Source organism: Tachyglossus aculeatus, chromosome 7 (assembly GCF_015852505.1).
Source record: "Tachyglossus aculeatus isolate mTacAcu1 chromosome 7, mTacAcu1.pri, whole genome shotgun sequence".
NCBI classification, from domain to species: Eukaryota; Metazoa; Chordata; class Mammalia; order Monotremata; family Tachyglossidae; genus Tachyglossus; species Tachyglossus aculeatus.
The window spans coordinates 38,566,297-38,579,965 of NC_052072.1; the positions used below are offsets into that span (position 1 = coordinate 38,566,297).

The 13,669-nt window shown below is 46.9% G+C and overlaps 1 protein-coding gene across 1 annotated transcript in view; it reads left to right on the top strand.

Moving 5' to 3' along the window:
- Positions 1–12,469: 12,469 nt before the first annotated feature.
- Positions 12,470–13,669, top strand: part of LSG1 (large 60S subunit nuclear export GTPase 1) — a 34,386-nt gene continuing 33,186 nt past the window's right edge. The window contains exon 1 of the mRNA XM_038749541.1: positions 12,470–12,553. Coding sequence (XP_038605469.1) covers positions 12,470–12,553 — 84 coding nt within the window. The remainder of the gene's footprint in view (positions 12,554–13,669) is intronic.

Genomic DNA, 13,669 nt, shown 5'->3' on the forward strand with positions numbered 1-13,669 from the left:
GTCCAAGATATGAGCTCAGAGGAGAGCAGGTCAAGAGGTGGGTGGAGAAGGGAGATGCAGCGTGACCCATTGGAAAGAACCCCAGCCTGGGAGTCAAAGGACTTGGGTTCTAATCCCAGCTTCGCGGCTCCTATTGTTGGGTAGGGACTGTCCCTATATGTTGCCGATTTGTACTTCCCAAGGGCTTAGTACAGTGCTCTGCACACAGGAAGTGCTCAGTAAATACGATTGAATGAATTAATGAATGGCCTGCTGTGTGACCTTGGGCTGGTCACTTAACTTCCCTGTGTCTCAGTTACCTCATCTGTAAAATGGGGATTAAGTCTTCCTCCCTCCGACTTAGACCGTGAGCCCCACGTGGGACAGGGACTGTGTTCAAACCGACACTTCCTCCGAGTTGCTCGTCAGCCGTTAGGCACACACGACGGTCAGTTCTGGCCACTTTGTTTCCCCTCGGATGAGGTTAGGTCATGTTTCTCGTTGCAGTTATATATCGCACGAGATGAGAGCCCGCTGTTGGGTAGGGACCGTCTCTATATGTTGCCAACTTGTACTTCCCAAGCGCTTAGTACAGTGCTCTGCACACAGTAAGCGCCCAATAAATACGATTGAATGAATGAATGAATGAATGAGAGGCCTGAGAACATCTCAGGAGATGAGACCCTTGGGCACGAGTGCCGGAGTCAGGCAGCCAATCATATTTATCAAGTACTTACTGTGTGCTGGGAGAGTACAATATACCAATATAACAAACACAGTCCCTGCCCACAACAAGCTTACAGTCTAGAGGGAGAGGCAGACAATAATAATGATAATAATAATAATGGCATTTATTAAGCGCTTACTATGTGCAAAGCACTATTCTAAGCGCTGAGGAGGATACAGGGTGATCAGGTTGTCCCACGTGGGGCTCACAGTCTTACTCCCCATTTTACAGATGAGGGAACTGAGGCCCAGAGAAGTGAAGTGACTCGCCCAAAGTCACCCAGCTGACAAGTGGCGGAGCCGGGATTTGAACCCATGACCTCTGACTCCAAAGCCCGGGCTCTTTCCACTGAGCCAGGCTGTGCTCTCCCTTTCTTAATTTATTTCATTCAACATCACTAATTTATTTCATTAGACTTTTAGACTGTGAGCCCACTGTTGGGTAGGGATTGTCTCTATACGTTGCCAACTTGTACTTCCCAAGTGCTTAGTACAGTGCTCTGCACACAGTAAGCGCTCAATAAATACGATTGATTGATTGATTGATTGATCAAGAGATAAATTACAGAGTCCAAGTCTATTTCCAATTTGAACAATCAGACTCCGCCTCGGCCTGGATTTCCTCTGGGGTTTCCATTGGCCAGCCCCTTCTTCTTTCCTCCTGTCCCTCGGTTCTGGGCAGCGATCCAGTGTGGCGCTGGCACCAGGCTGCTGCCAACTAGTCGGAACGAGACTGGGCGGTCGCCAGGGGTGAGGTGGTTTCTACAGGTAGAACCTGTCGGGACTGACGGCCTCAAAGAAATGAGGTAGGGCGGCAGGGTGGGTGGGACAGCTGTTCCAGAGAAGCAGCCCGGCATAGTGGATAGAGCAAGAGCCTGGGAGTGAGAAGGTCATGGGTTCTAATCGCGGCTCTGCCACTGGTCTGCTGCGTGTCCCTGGGCAAGTCACTTCACTTCTCTGGGCCTCAGTTGCCTCATCCGTAAAATCCGGATTGAGACTCTGAGCCCCATGTGGGAACAGGGACTGATTGGCATGTATCCACCCCAGTGCACAGTACAGTGCCTGGCACATAGTAAGCGCTCATCAGTGAGAAGCAGTGTGGCTTAGTGGAAAGGGCGCGGGCTTGGGAGTCGGAGGTCATGGGTTCTAATCCCAGCTCTGCCGCTTGTCAGCTGTGTGACCTTGGGCAAGTCGCTTAACTTCTCTATGCCTCAGTTACTTCATCTGTAAAATGGGGATTAAGACTGTGAGCCCCATGTGGGACAAACTGATTACCTTGTATCTACCCCAGCGCTTAGAACAGTGCTTGGCACATAGGAAGCGCTTAACAAATACCAACATTATTATTATTATTATCAAATACCATAATTATTATTACCTTTACTGATGGGAGAATGAACCAAGAACCTGGGCCCCTTTTCTAATAATAATAATAATAATAATGGCATTTATTAAGTGCTTACTATGTGCAAAGCACTGTTCTAAGCACTGGGGAGGTTACAAGGTGATCAGGTTGTCCCACGTGGGGCTCACAGTCTTAATCCCCATTGTACAGATGAGGGAACTGAGGCCCAGAGAAGTTATGTGACTTGCCCAAAGTCACACAGCTGACAACTGGCGGAGCCTGGATTTGAACCCATAACCTCTGACTCCAAAGCCCAGGCTCTGTCCACTGAGCCAACTCTGACTCCCAATTTTCGTTGAAAGCTGGTCGTTTCATTGAAAGATAATGAGATATCCTGTATCTTAATGAATCAAGTTTTCGTTGAAAGCCAATTTTCGTTGAAAGATAATGAGATATCCTGTATCCTAATGAAAGTGCATAGTGAATAAACTATTCTTAGTTTCTGGGGCTCAAAGTAGGATGGGGGCGAGGTGTCAAAGAAGGGAAGACTTCCAAGGGTAGGGTTAATGATCCAGGAATGGGGGAGAGAGAGAGAAAGAAAGGCAGAGATAGAAATGCACTCAAGTAAGTGTGTAAACCCATGCACACATATTCACATATACACCAGAAAGAAAACGTACCATGGTGACTTCAGAAGCTACCCTCTCTGGGAGTTCCCACTGCAGCTTAAAGTCTGACTTTCAAAAAAGAATATTCTTTTAGGGACTGAAAGCCTCAGATTTCACCTCTTCACCCCCTCGGCTCCATTACTGATCTCCTCTGCGGGGGGCCGGCTTCTTTTGAGGACCCTAGGTGAGTCAGGGACAGGGCCGAAAATTTGGAAAGGACCAAGGGGAGAGAGAAAGCCTATAAATAGAGAAAGAAAGATGGAGGAGAGAGAAGATTGAAGAGAGACAGGGAAGTGAGGGGAAGCCTAGTGGATAGAGCGCAGGCCTGGGAATCACAAGGACCTGGGTTCTAATTCTGGATTTGCCACTTTCCTGTTGTGAGGCCTTGGGGAAATCACTTTACTTCTCTGCACCTCAGTCAGCTCACCTGTAAAATGGGGATTAAGATTGGGAGCCTCATGAGGGACAGGGACTGTGTCCAACCTGATTAACTTGTATCTGCCAAGTGCCTGACAAATAGTAAGCACTTTAACAAATACCATTAAAAAAAAATCACTGAGTTGTTATTTACTGAGCTTCCTGAGGTGTTCTGAACCTTCAGAAAACCTGAGGCATTTTGTGTACTCTGTCAGGCCTACCAAGAGCTCAGGAACCTTAAATGGTAATAATAATGATGGTATTTGTTAAGCACTTACAATGCCAGGCATTCTACGAAGCACTGGAATGGTTACAAGCAGATCAGGTTGGACACAGACCATTTTCCTTTGGGGGGCTTACAAACTCAATCCCCATTTTAAGATGAGGTAACTGAGGCACAGAAAAGTTAAATCAATCAATCAATCGTATTTATTGAGTGCTTACTGTGTGCAGAGCACTGTACTAAGCGCTTGGGAAGTACGAGTTGACAACATATAGAGACAGTCCCTACCCAACAGCAGGTTCACAGTCTAAATGACTTGCCCACGGTCACACAGCAGACAAGTGGCGCGTCCGGGATTAGAACCCATGACCTTCTGACTCACAGGCGCATGCTCTATCTACTTCGCCCTGCTGCTGCTTAATAATAATTATGGTATTTGTTAAGAGTTTAGTGTGTGGAAGGCATTGTACTAAGCACCGGGATGGATACAAACAAATCGGGTTGGACCCAGTCCCTGTCCCACATGGGGCTCACAGTCTTGATCCCCTTTTTACAGATGAGGGAACTGAGGCACAGAGAAGTGAAGGGACTTGCCCGAGGACACACAGCAGGTAAGCGGTGGAGCCGGGACTAGAACCTTCTGACTCTCATTCATTTATTCAATCAATCGTATTTATTGAGCGCTTACTGTGTACAGAGCTCTCAGGCCTGTGCTCTCTCCACCATGCCTGCCACCCTAGTTACAGTCTTCTAAAAGGCCCAGCATTGGGGGGTTTAAGGACGCGCTCTGGTTTGGGCAGGGCAGGTGTCAAAACCACCACCAGCCGCTCCGTTCTTGCCACAGAATGATGCCTCATACTTCGAGAAGTTAGCGGGGGCATTTCCCGCTCAGAAACCACTTTAATTTCCCTGCACAGGAGAGAAATTATCCTCATCTTGTAATGGCGTGTCCCATCCTGCCATCTTTGCGGTTGGATGAAAGAACAGGGTCATTTTTAAAGAACTCCGTGTACCTGGAAAAGACCATCACAATCCTAGAACCGAGACAGTGCGGATTGCTTTAACTTAATCTCATATTTTGAGTGGGAACCCACTTTGTATTAAATGAGTATAGGTCTAACTAAATCGTTCCCAGGGATTTTTCCTCATCTTGTCAATTTGTGGGATCCTTCATCATCAGTGACACTTATTGAACACTTCCCGTGTACAGAGCACTGTACTAAATGCTTGGGAGAGTACAAAACAACAGAGTTGGTAGACATGTTCCCTGCCCATAATGAGTTTATTGTAACTGTTAGCTCTAGTGCACTGCATCACAATAAAATACGGACCCAGTGTTATTACAACATCCTAGCAGCTTATTAAATTGCTTTCTGGAAATAAATTAGGCAATTTTAGGAGATCACTAATGTTTCAGTTCTCCTTTTTTACGGTATTTGTTAAGCATATACCATGTGCCAGGCACTGTTCGAAGCACTGGGGTCGATCCAAAGTAATCAGGTAGGACATAGTCCCTGTCCCACATGGGGCTCACAGTCTTAATCCCTGTTTTACAGATGAGGTAACTGCAGCACAGAGAAGTTAAGTGCCTTTTCCGTGGCGGACAAGTGGCAGAGTCTGGATTAGAACCCAGGTCCTTCTGACTCCCAGACAGGCTCTATCCACTAGGCATGCTGCTTCTCTTGACCCAGAGGAGTTTCCGGCCTTTCAAAACTCCTGTTTTATTCCCAAAAAAATATATATATATTTTTTATATATATAGTATATACAGTATATATATATGTATATATATTTTATATATATATATACAGTATACACATATACAGTATATATATAGTATATACATATATATATACAGTATATATATACATATATATGTATATATATGTGTGTATATATATATATATATATATATATATATATATACATATATATGTATATATATACTGTGGTACAGTTTCTTTAGGTGACAAATTCAATTAAATAGTTCTTTGATCTCTTTGCTTTAGCTAGCAACAAATATTTAGGGGAAGCAGTGTGGCTTAGTGGAAAAAGCCCGGGCTCGGGGGTCAGAGGGTGTGGGTTCAAATCTCAGCTCCGCCACTTGTCAGCTGTGTGACTTTGGACAGGTCACTTAACTTCTCTGTACCTCAATTACCTCACCTGTAAAATGGGGATTAAAACTGTGAGCCCCACGTGGGACAACCTGATTACCTTCTATCTACGCCAGCACTTACTGCTTGGTACATAGTAAGTGCTTCACAAATGCCATCATCATCATTATTATTATTACTTAAGTCCTGAGAGGATATTCTTTTGTTGATAAAGATGAAGAACACTGGTTATATATTCAGAATGTGATTTTTTAACAGCTCAGATGATCCCCTACTCTAAGGCACGTACCTCCAACTTTATTACTCACCGGACACTCTCAGAGAAGCAGCGTGGCTCAGTGGAAAGAGCCCGGGCTTTGGAGTCAGAGGTCATGGGTTCAAATCCCGGCTCCGCCAATTGCCAGCTGTGTGACTTTGGGCAAGTCACTTCACTTCTCTATGCCTCAGTTCCCTCATCTGGAAAGTGGGGGTTAAGACTGTGAGCCCCCCGTGGGACAACCTGATCACCTTGGAACCTCCCCTGCGCTTAGAACAGTGCTGTGCACATAGTAAGCGCTTAATAAATGCTATCATTATTATTATTGTTTGATGAGGATCTCCCTCTCCTAAACTGATGTAACAGAATTCCTGCTCCACCCTTCTCAGCTCCATGGAATGGACCAGCCGCCTCCACTCGGCAGAAGGAAGTCTTCTCTTGCTCCGGTGGAGTTTCCCAGCAAAGTCATTCTGTCCCACTGTATTCTCTGATTCCTGCTGTAAAAAGGGGAATCTGGCTCCCGGTTTATTTTGCACAGATGATCAGTCCAAGGCTCATGATTCAGATTCTAGTCAGAGAAAAGGACAGTGTAGTTTACTTTACCAATCACAGGATTAAGGTGTCACTGTCTCTCTGATCAATCCTGCCCTGAGGCCTGCCACGGATTATTTCTCTCTCACAAAAAAAGGCACGGTTGTATGTCAGAAAGTGGGCACAGTTAGGTGAGGGAGCTAGGTATGTGGGAGTGAGGGGGGTACAATTTAGGGTGTCTACTACACCTTACTACATCCTACTACATCCCAGCATGTTCACTTTGCTCCTCACTGTCCCTCAAATCTTGTCCATCTCACCATTATTATAATAAAAATAATAATGATGGTATTCATCTTCTAGACTGTGAGCCCGCTGTTGGGTCGGGACCGTCTCTATATGTTGCCGACTTGGACTTCCCAAGCCCTTAGTACAGTGCTCTTGCACACAGTAAGCGCTCAATAAATACGATTGAATGAATATTTGTTAAGCGCTTACTATGTGCCAAGCACTGTTCTAAGCGCTGGGATAGAGACAAAGGTAATCAGGTCATCCCACACGGGGCTCACAGTCTTAATCCCCATTTTACAGATGAGGGAACTGAGGTCCGGAAAAGTGAAGTGACTTGCCCAAAGTCACACAGCTGATGAGTGGCGGAGCCGGGATTAGGACCCAAGTGCTTAGTACAGTGCTCTGCACATAGTAAGCGCTCAATAAATACGATTGATGATGATGATGATGGCCTGGAATGCTCTCCCCTTTCATATCCAACAAACTACCACTCTTCTCACCTTCAAAGCCATATTCAATTCACATCTCCTTCTTAGAGGCCTTCACGACTTAAGTCCTCATTTCCCCTACTCCCTCTCCCATCTGCGTTACCTTGTGCTTGGGGTGCCCTTTATTCACCCCACCTTCCGTCCCACGGCACTTACGTACATATCTGTAATTTATTTTAAAGTCTGACTCCCTCTCTAGACTGTAAGCTCTTTCGATCAGTCAATGGTATTTACTGAATGCTTATTTTCTGCAGAGCACTGTACTCGTGGGTGGAAAACATGTCTACCAACTCTGCTATCTTGTACTCTCCCAAGAATGCAACTCAGTGCTCTTCACACAGTAAGGGCTCAATAAATGTACGGCTCAGTAAATGGAAGGGCTCAAGAGAAGCAGCGTGGCTCAGTGGAAAAAGCACGGGTTTTGGAGTCGGAGGTCATGGGTTCAAATGCCGACTCCACCACGTCTGCTGTGTGATCTTGGGCAAGTCAACTTTTCTGGGCCTCAGTTACCTCATCCGTAAAATGGGGATTAAGACTGTGAGCCCCATGTGGGACAGCCTGCTCACCCTGTATCCTCCCCAGTGCTTAGAACAGTGCTTTGCACATAGTGAGCGCTTAACAAATGCCAATTATTATTATTATTATTATTAAATGTGACTGATTGATTATTGATTGTCTAGTGTGATCAGTCCAGGTTTCCTCATACCTCCAGTGGTTGCCCATCCACCTCCGCAACAAACAGAAACTCCTTCCCATCGGCTTTAATCACCTTGCCCTCATCCTATCTTACCTCTCTGGTTTCTTGTTGCAACCAAGCCCACACACTTCACTCCTCTTAAGCCAACCGACTCCCTCCTCGTATCGGACAAGACGATCACTCTCCCCATCTTCAGAGCTTTATTAAAAGCACATCTCCTCCAAGAGGCCTTCCCTGACTTAGCCCTCATTTCCTTTTCTCCCACTCTCAATTGCGTTCTCGCATTTACTGCACCCCTTTTAATGGTATTTGTTAAGCACTTACTATTTGTCAGGAACTGTAGTAAGCGCTGGGATAAACGCAAGCTAATCAAGATTGACACACTTTATTCTCTCCTCCTTCAGTCCCATGACACTTATGTAGATATCTGTAATTTAGTTATTCACCTATACTATTGTCTGTATCCCCCTTTAGACTTTAAGCTCGCTGTGGGCAGGAAACATGCCTACCAACTTTGTTACGTTGTACTCTCCCAAGCAATTAGTACGGTGCTCCTCACACATTAAGCACTCGATAAATACAGGCGATTGATTGACTGATTGAGGAGTAGGCCAGGTGCTAATACTAATAATAATGACATTTGTTAAGCGCTTACTATGTGCAAAGCACTGTTCTAAGCACTGGGGGGATATAAGATGATCACGTTGTCCCACGTGGGGCTCACGGTCTTAATCCCCATTTTACAGATAAGGGAACTGAGGCTCAGAGAAGTTAAGTAACTTGCCCAAGGTCACACAACGGACATGTGGGGGAGCCTAATCATCTCATACCAGACACCTTAAGTCAAGGGAATGAAATGAAATTTAAAAATTCCTGGCTCATGATTTTGCAGAATCATTAGCATGACCGGTTACTAGAGTTTTTGTTACTTGAGCTTTCATTTCTTAGGCGAGGAAAGATCCCCTTAGCCTGCTCCGGTGAGCTATTCTCATTCTTCTTGGTCTTTTCCAGCTTGCTCCATTGGTCCGAGGAGGCTGCTGGCCATTAGACCCTGAAGATGTCACTGGGGCCTCGTTACAGAGTCAAAACGGAGAGAGGGAGTGCTCAATAAACATGATTGATTGATTATAGACACAGGCATCACCAAGTGTCTTAAAACTGAGAGATCTTTGTGGAACAGAGATTGTGTCTGACTGATTATCTTGTATATTCCAGGGTTTAGCACAGTGCTGGGCCTATAGTATTTATTAGACTGAGCCCCCTTTTTCCTCTCCTCCTCCCCATCCCCCTGCCCTACCTCTTTACCCTCCCCACAGCACTTGTACATATTTACTATTCTATTTATTTTATTAATGATGTGCATTGAGCTTTGTTCTGACAGCTTGACACCTGTCCACATGTTTTGTTTTGTTGTCTGTCTCCCCCTTCTAGACTGTGAGTCCATTGTTGGGTAGGGACCATCTCTAGATCTTACCGACTTGTACTTCCAAGCGCTTAGTACAGTGCTTTGCACACAGTAAGCGCTCAATAAATATGATTGAATGAATGAATAAACACTATGCTTTCATTATTATTACCATGAGCTGCAGAACTAGGCAGCAGGAGGATTCATTCATTCATTCATTCATTCAATCGTATTTATTGAGTGCTTACTGTGTGCAGAGCACTGTACTAAGCGCCTGGGAAGTTCAAGTTGGCAACATATAGAGACGGTCTCTACCCAACATTGGGCTCACAGTCTAGAAGGGGGAGACAGAGAACAAAACAATTAACAAAATAAAATAAATAGAATAAATATGTACAAATAAAATAAATAAATAAATAGAGTAATAAATACGTACAAACATATATACATATATACAGGTGCTGTGGGGAGGGGAAGGAGGTAAGGCGGGGGGGAAGGGGAGGGGGAAGAGGGAGAGAAGAAGGAGGGGGCTCTGTGTGGGAAGGCCTTCTGGAGGAGGTGAGCTCTCAGTAGGGCTTTGAAGGGAGAAAGAGAGCTAGCTTGGCAGATGTGCGGAGGGAGGGCATTCCAGGCCAGGGGGTGGATGTGGGCCAGGGGTCGATGGCGGGACAGGCGAGAACGAGGCACGGTGAGGAGATTAGCAGCAGCAGAGGAGTGGAGGGTGCGGGGTGGGCTGGAGAAGGAGAGAAGGGAGGTGAGGTAGGAGGGGGCGAGGTGATGGACAGCGTTGAAGCCCAGGGTGAGGAGTTTTTGCCTGATGCATAGGTTGATTGGAAACCACTGGAGATTTTTGAGGAGGGAGTAACGTGCCCAGAGCATTTCTGGACAAAGACAATCCGGGCAGTGGCATGAAGTATGGATTGAAGTGGGGAGAGACAGGAGGATGGGAGATCGAAGAAAAGGCTGATACAGTAATCCAGATGGGATAGGATGAGGGCTTGAATGAGCAGGGTAGCGGTTTGGATGGAGAGGAAAGGGCGGATCTTGGCAATGTTGCGGAGGTGAGACCGGTAGATTTTGGTAACGGCTTGGATGTGAGGGGTGAACGAGAGAGCCGAGTCGAGGATGACACCAAGATTGCGGGCTTGTGAGACGGGAAGGATAGTAGTGCCATCAACAGTGATGGGAAAGTCACGGAGAGGGCAGGGTTTGGGAGGGAAGACAAGGAGTTCAGTCTTAGACATGTTGAGTTTTAGATGGTGGGCAGACATCCAAATGGAGATGTCCTGAAGGCAGGAGGAGATGCAAGCCTGGAGGGAGGGAGAGCAGGGGCAGAGATATAGATCTGGGTGTCATCAGCGTAGAGATGATAGTTGAAGCCGCGAATGAGTTCACCAAGGGAGTGAGTGTAGATCGAGAACAGAAGGGGACCAAGAACTGACCCTTGAGGAACCCCTACAGTAAGGGGATGGGAGGTGGAGGAGGAGCCCACAAAAGAGACTGAGAATGAACAGCCAGAGAGATAAGAGGAGAACCAGGAGAGGACGGAGTCTGTGAAGCCAAGGTTGGATAGCGTGTTGAGGAGAAGGGGGTGGTCCACAGTGTTGAAGGCTCAATAAGGCACTCTGCACAAAGTAAGCGCTCAATAAATACGACTGAATGAATGAATGAGTGAGTGGATGGATGGATGGAGTCCGTTGTTGGGTAAGGACTGTCTCTGTATGTTGCTGACTTGTACTTTCCAAGCACTTAGTCCAGTGCTCTGCACACAGTAAGTGCTCAATAAATATGACTGAATGAATGAATGAATGAGTGAGTGAGTGAATGGGTGGATGGAGCCCGTGGTTGGGGAGGGACTGTCTCTATATGCTGCCGACTTGAAGTTTCCAAGCACTTAGTCCAGTGTTTTGCACACAGTAAGTGCTCAATAAATATGACAATGAATGGATGAGTGAGTGAATGGATGGATGGGTGGATGGATGGAGTCTGTTGTTGGGTGGGAACCGTCTCTATATGCTACCGACTTGTACTTCCCAAGCGCTTAGTCCAGTGCTCTGCACAGAGTAAGCGCTCAATAAATATGATTCATGGATGCCTGGATGGATGGATAGCTGGATGGATGGATGGATGGATGGATGGATGGATGGATGGATGGTTGGATGGATGGATGGATGGATGGTTGGATGGATGGATGGATGGATGGATGGATGGTTGGATGGATGGATGGATGGATGGATGGATGGATGGTTGGATGGATGGATGGATGGATGGATGGATGGATGGATGGATGGATGGTTGGATGGATGGTTGGATGGATGGATGGATGGATGGATGGATGGATGGATGTTTGGCTGGCTGGATGACTGGATGGATGGATGGTCGTCTGGCTGGCTGGCTGGTTGGATGGATGGTTGGCTGGCTGGATAACTGGATGGATGGCTGGATGGCTGGATGGACGGATGGACGTTTGGCTGGCTGGCTGGCTAGCTGGCTGGCTGGATGGATGGATGTTTGACTGGCTGGCTGGCTGGATGGATGGGTGTCTGGCTGGCTGGCTGGTTGGATGGATGGTTGGCTGGCTGGATAACTGGACGGATGGATGGATGGATGGATGGATGGATGGATGGACGGATGGACGTTTGGATGGCTGGCTGGCTGGCTGGCTGGATGGATGGATGGATGTTTTGCTGGCTGGCTGGCTGGCTGGCTGGCTGGCTGGATGGATGGATGGATGTTTGACTGGCTGGCTGGCTGGCTGGCTGGATGGATGGTTGGATGGCTGGCTGACTGGCTGGCTGGGTGGATGGTTGGCTGGCTGGATAACTGGATGGATGGCTGGATGGACTGATGGACTGATGGATGGTTGGCTGGCTGGCTAGCTGGCTGGACTGATGGATGGATGGTTGGCTGGTTGGATGGATGGATGGATGGATGGATGGATGGATGGATGGATGGCTGAATAAGAGGGAGTGAGCGTGTCGTCCGGAGTTCCCCCGGCCCCGTTGTTTGGGGCGTGGTGTTTCCGGCCGGACGGCGGTCGGACGGGCGGGCGCGCCCAGGCCGGACCGTACCATCCCGACCACCTCCCCCCTCCTCCGCCGCGGCGGGCCGACGGCCGGCCGCAGAGCCGAAGGCCGCCGGATCCCAACGTTACCGTCGAAAGCAACTTGGCCTTTCGGGGGCAAACGTCGGGGGGCGGGGAACGGCCGCCCCTCGGCCTGCTCTCCCCCCCCCCCGGGGGCCTCCCTTGGTACGGCCCAGCGCCGCCCGGCGCTTGCACTTCCGGGTTAAAGGTTAAAGCGGCACTTCCGGCGCTCCGTGGGGCGGCCATGGGCAAGAAGCAGGGCCTGGGCCGCTCCCTCATAAAGGAGCAAGGCCTGCGCAACCGCCATCACAGGCACGCTCACTCCTGGGTAATTTTACTTGTCCAGATCTATTCTATTTATTTTATTTTGTTAATATGTTTGGTTTTGTTCTCTGTCTCCCCCTTTTAGACTGTGAGCCCACTGTTGGGTAGGGACTGTCTCTATTTGTTGCCAATTTGGACTTCCCAAGCGCTTAGTACAGTGGTAATTTTACTTGTCCATATCTATTCTATTTATTTTATTTTGTTAGTATGTTTGGTTTTGTCTCCCCCTTGTAGACTGTGAGCCCACTGTTGGGTAGGGACTGTCTCTATATGTTGCCAATTTGTAATTCCCAAGCGCTTAGTACAGTGGTAATTTTACTTGTCCATATCTATTCTATTTATTTTATTTTGTTAGTGTGTTTGGTTTTGTCTCCCCCTTGTAGACTGTGAGCCCACTGTTGGGTAGGGACTGTCTCTATATGTTGCCAATTTGTAATTCCCAAGCGCTTAGTACAGTGGTAATTTTACTTGTCCATATCTATTCTATTTATTTTATTTTGTTAGTACGTTTGGTTTTGTCTCCCCCTTGTAGACTGTGAGCCCACTGTTGGGTAGGGACTGTCTCTATATGTTGCCAATTTGTAATTCCCAAGCGCTTAGTACAGTGGTAATTTTACTTGTCCATATCTATTCTATTTATTTTATTTTGTTAGTGTGTTTGGTTTTGTCTCCCCCTTGTAGACTGTGAGCCCACTGTTGGGTAGGGACTGTCTCTATATGTTGCCAATTTGTAATTCCCAAGCGCTTAGTACAATGGTAATTTTACTTGTCCATATCTATTCTATTTATTTTGTTAGTATGTTTGGTTTTGTCTCCCCCTTGTAGACTGTGAGCCCACTGTTGGGTAGGGACTGTCTCTATTTGTTGCCAATTTGGACTTCCCAAGCGCTTAGTACAGTGGTAATTTTACTTGTCCATATCTATTCTATTTATTTTATTTTGTTAGTATGTTTGGTTTTGTCTCCCCCTTGTAGACTGTGAGCCCACTGTTGGGTAGGGACTGTCTCTATATGTTGCCAATTTGTACTTCCCAAGCGCTTAGTACAGTGGTAATTTTACTTGTCCATATCTATTCTATTTATTTTATTTTGTTAGTATGTTTGGTTTTGTCTCCCCCTTG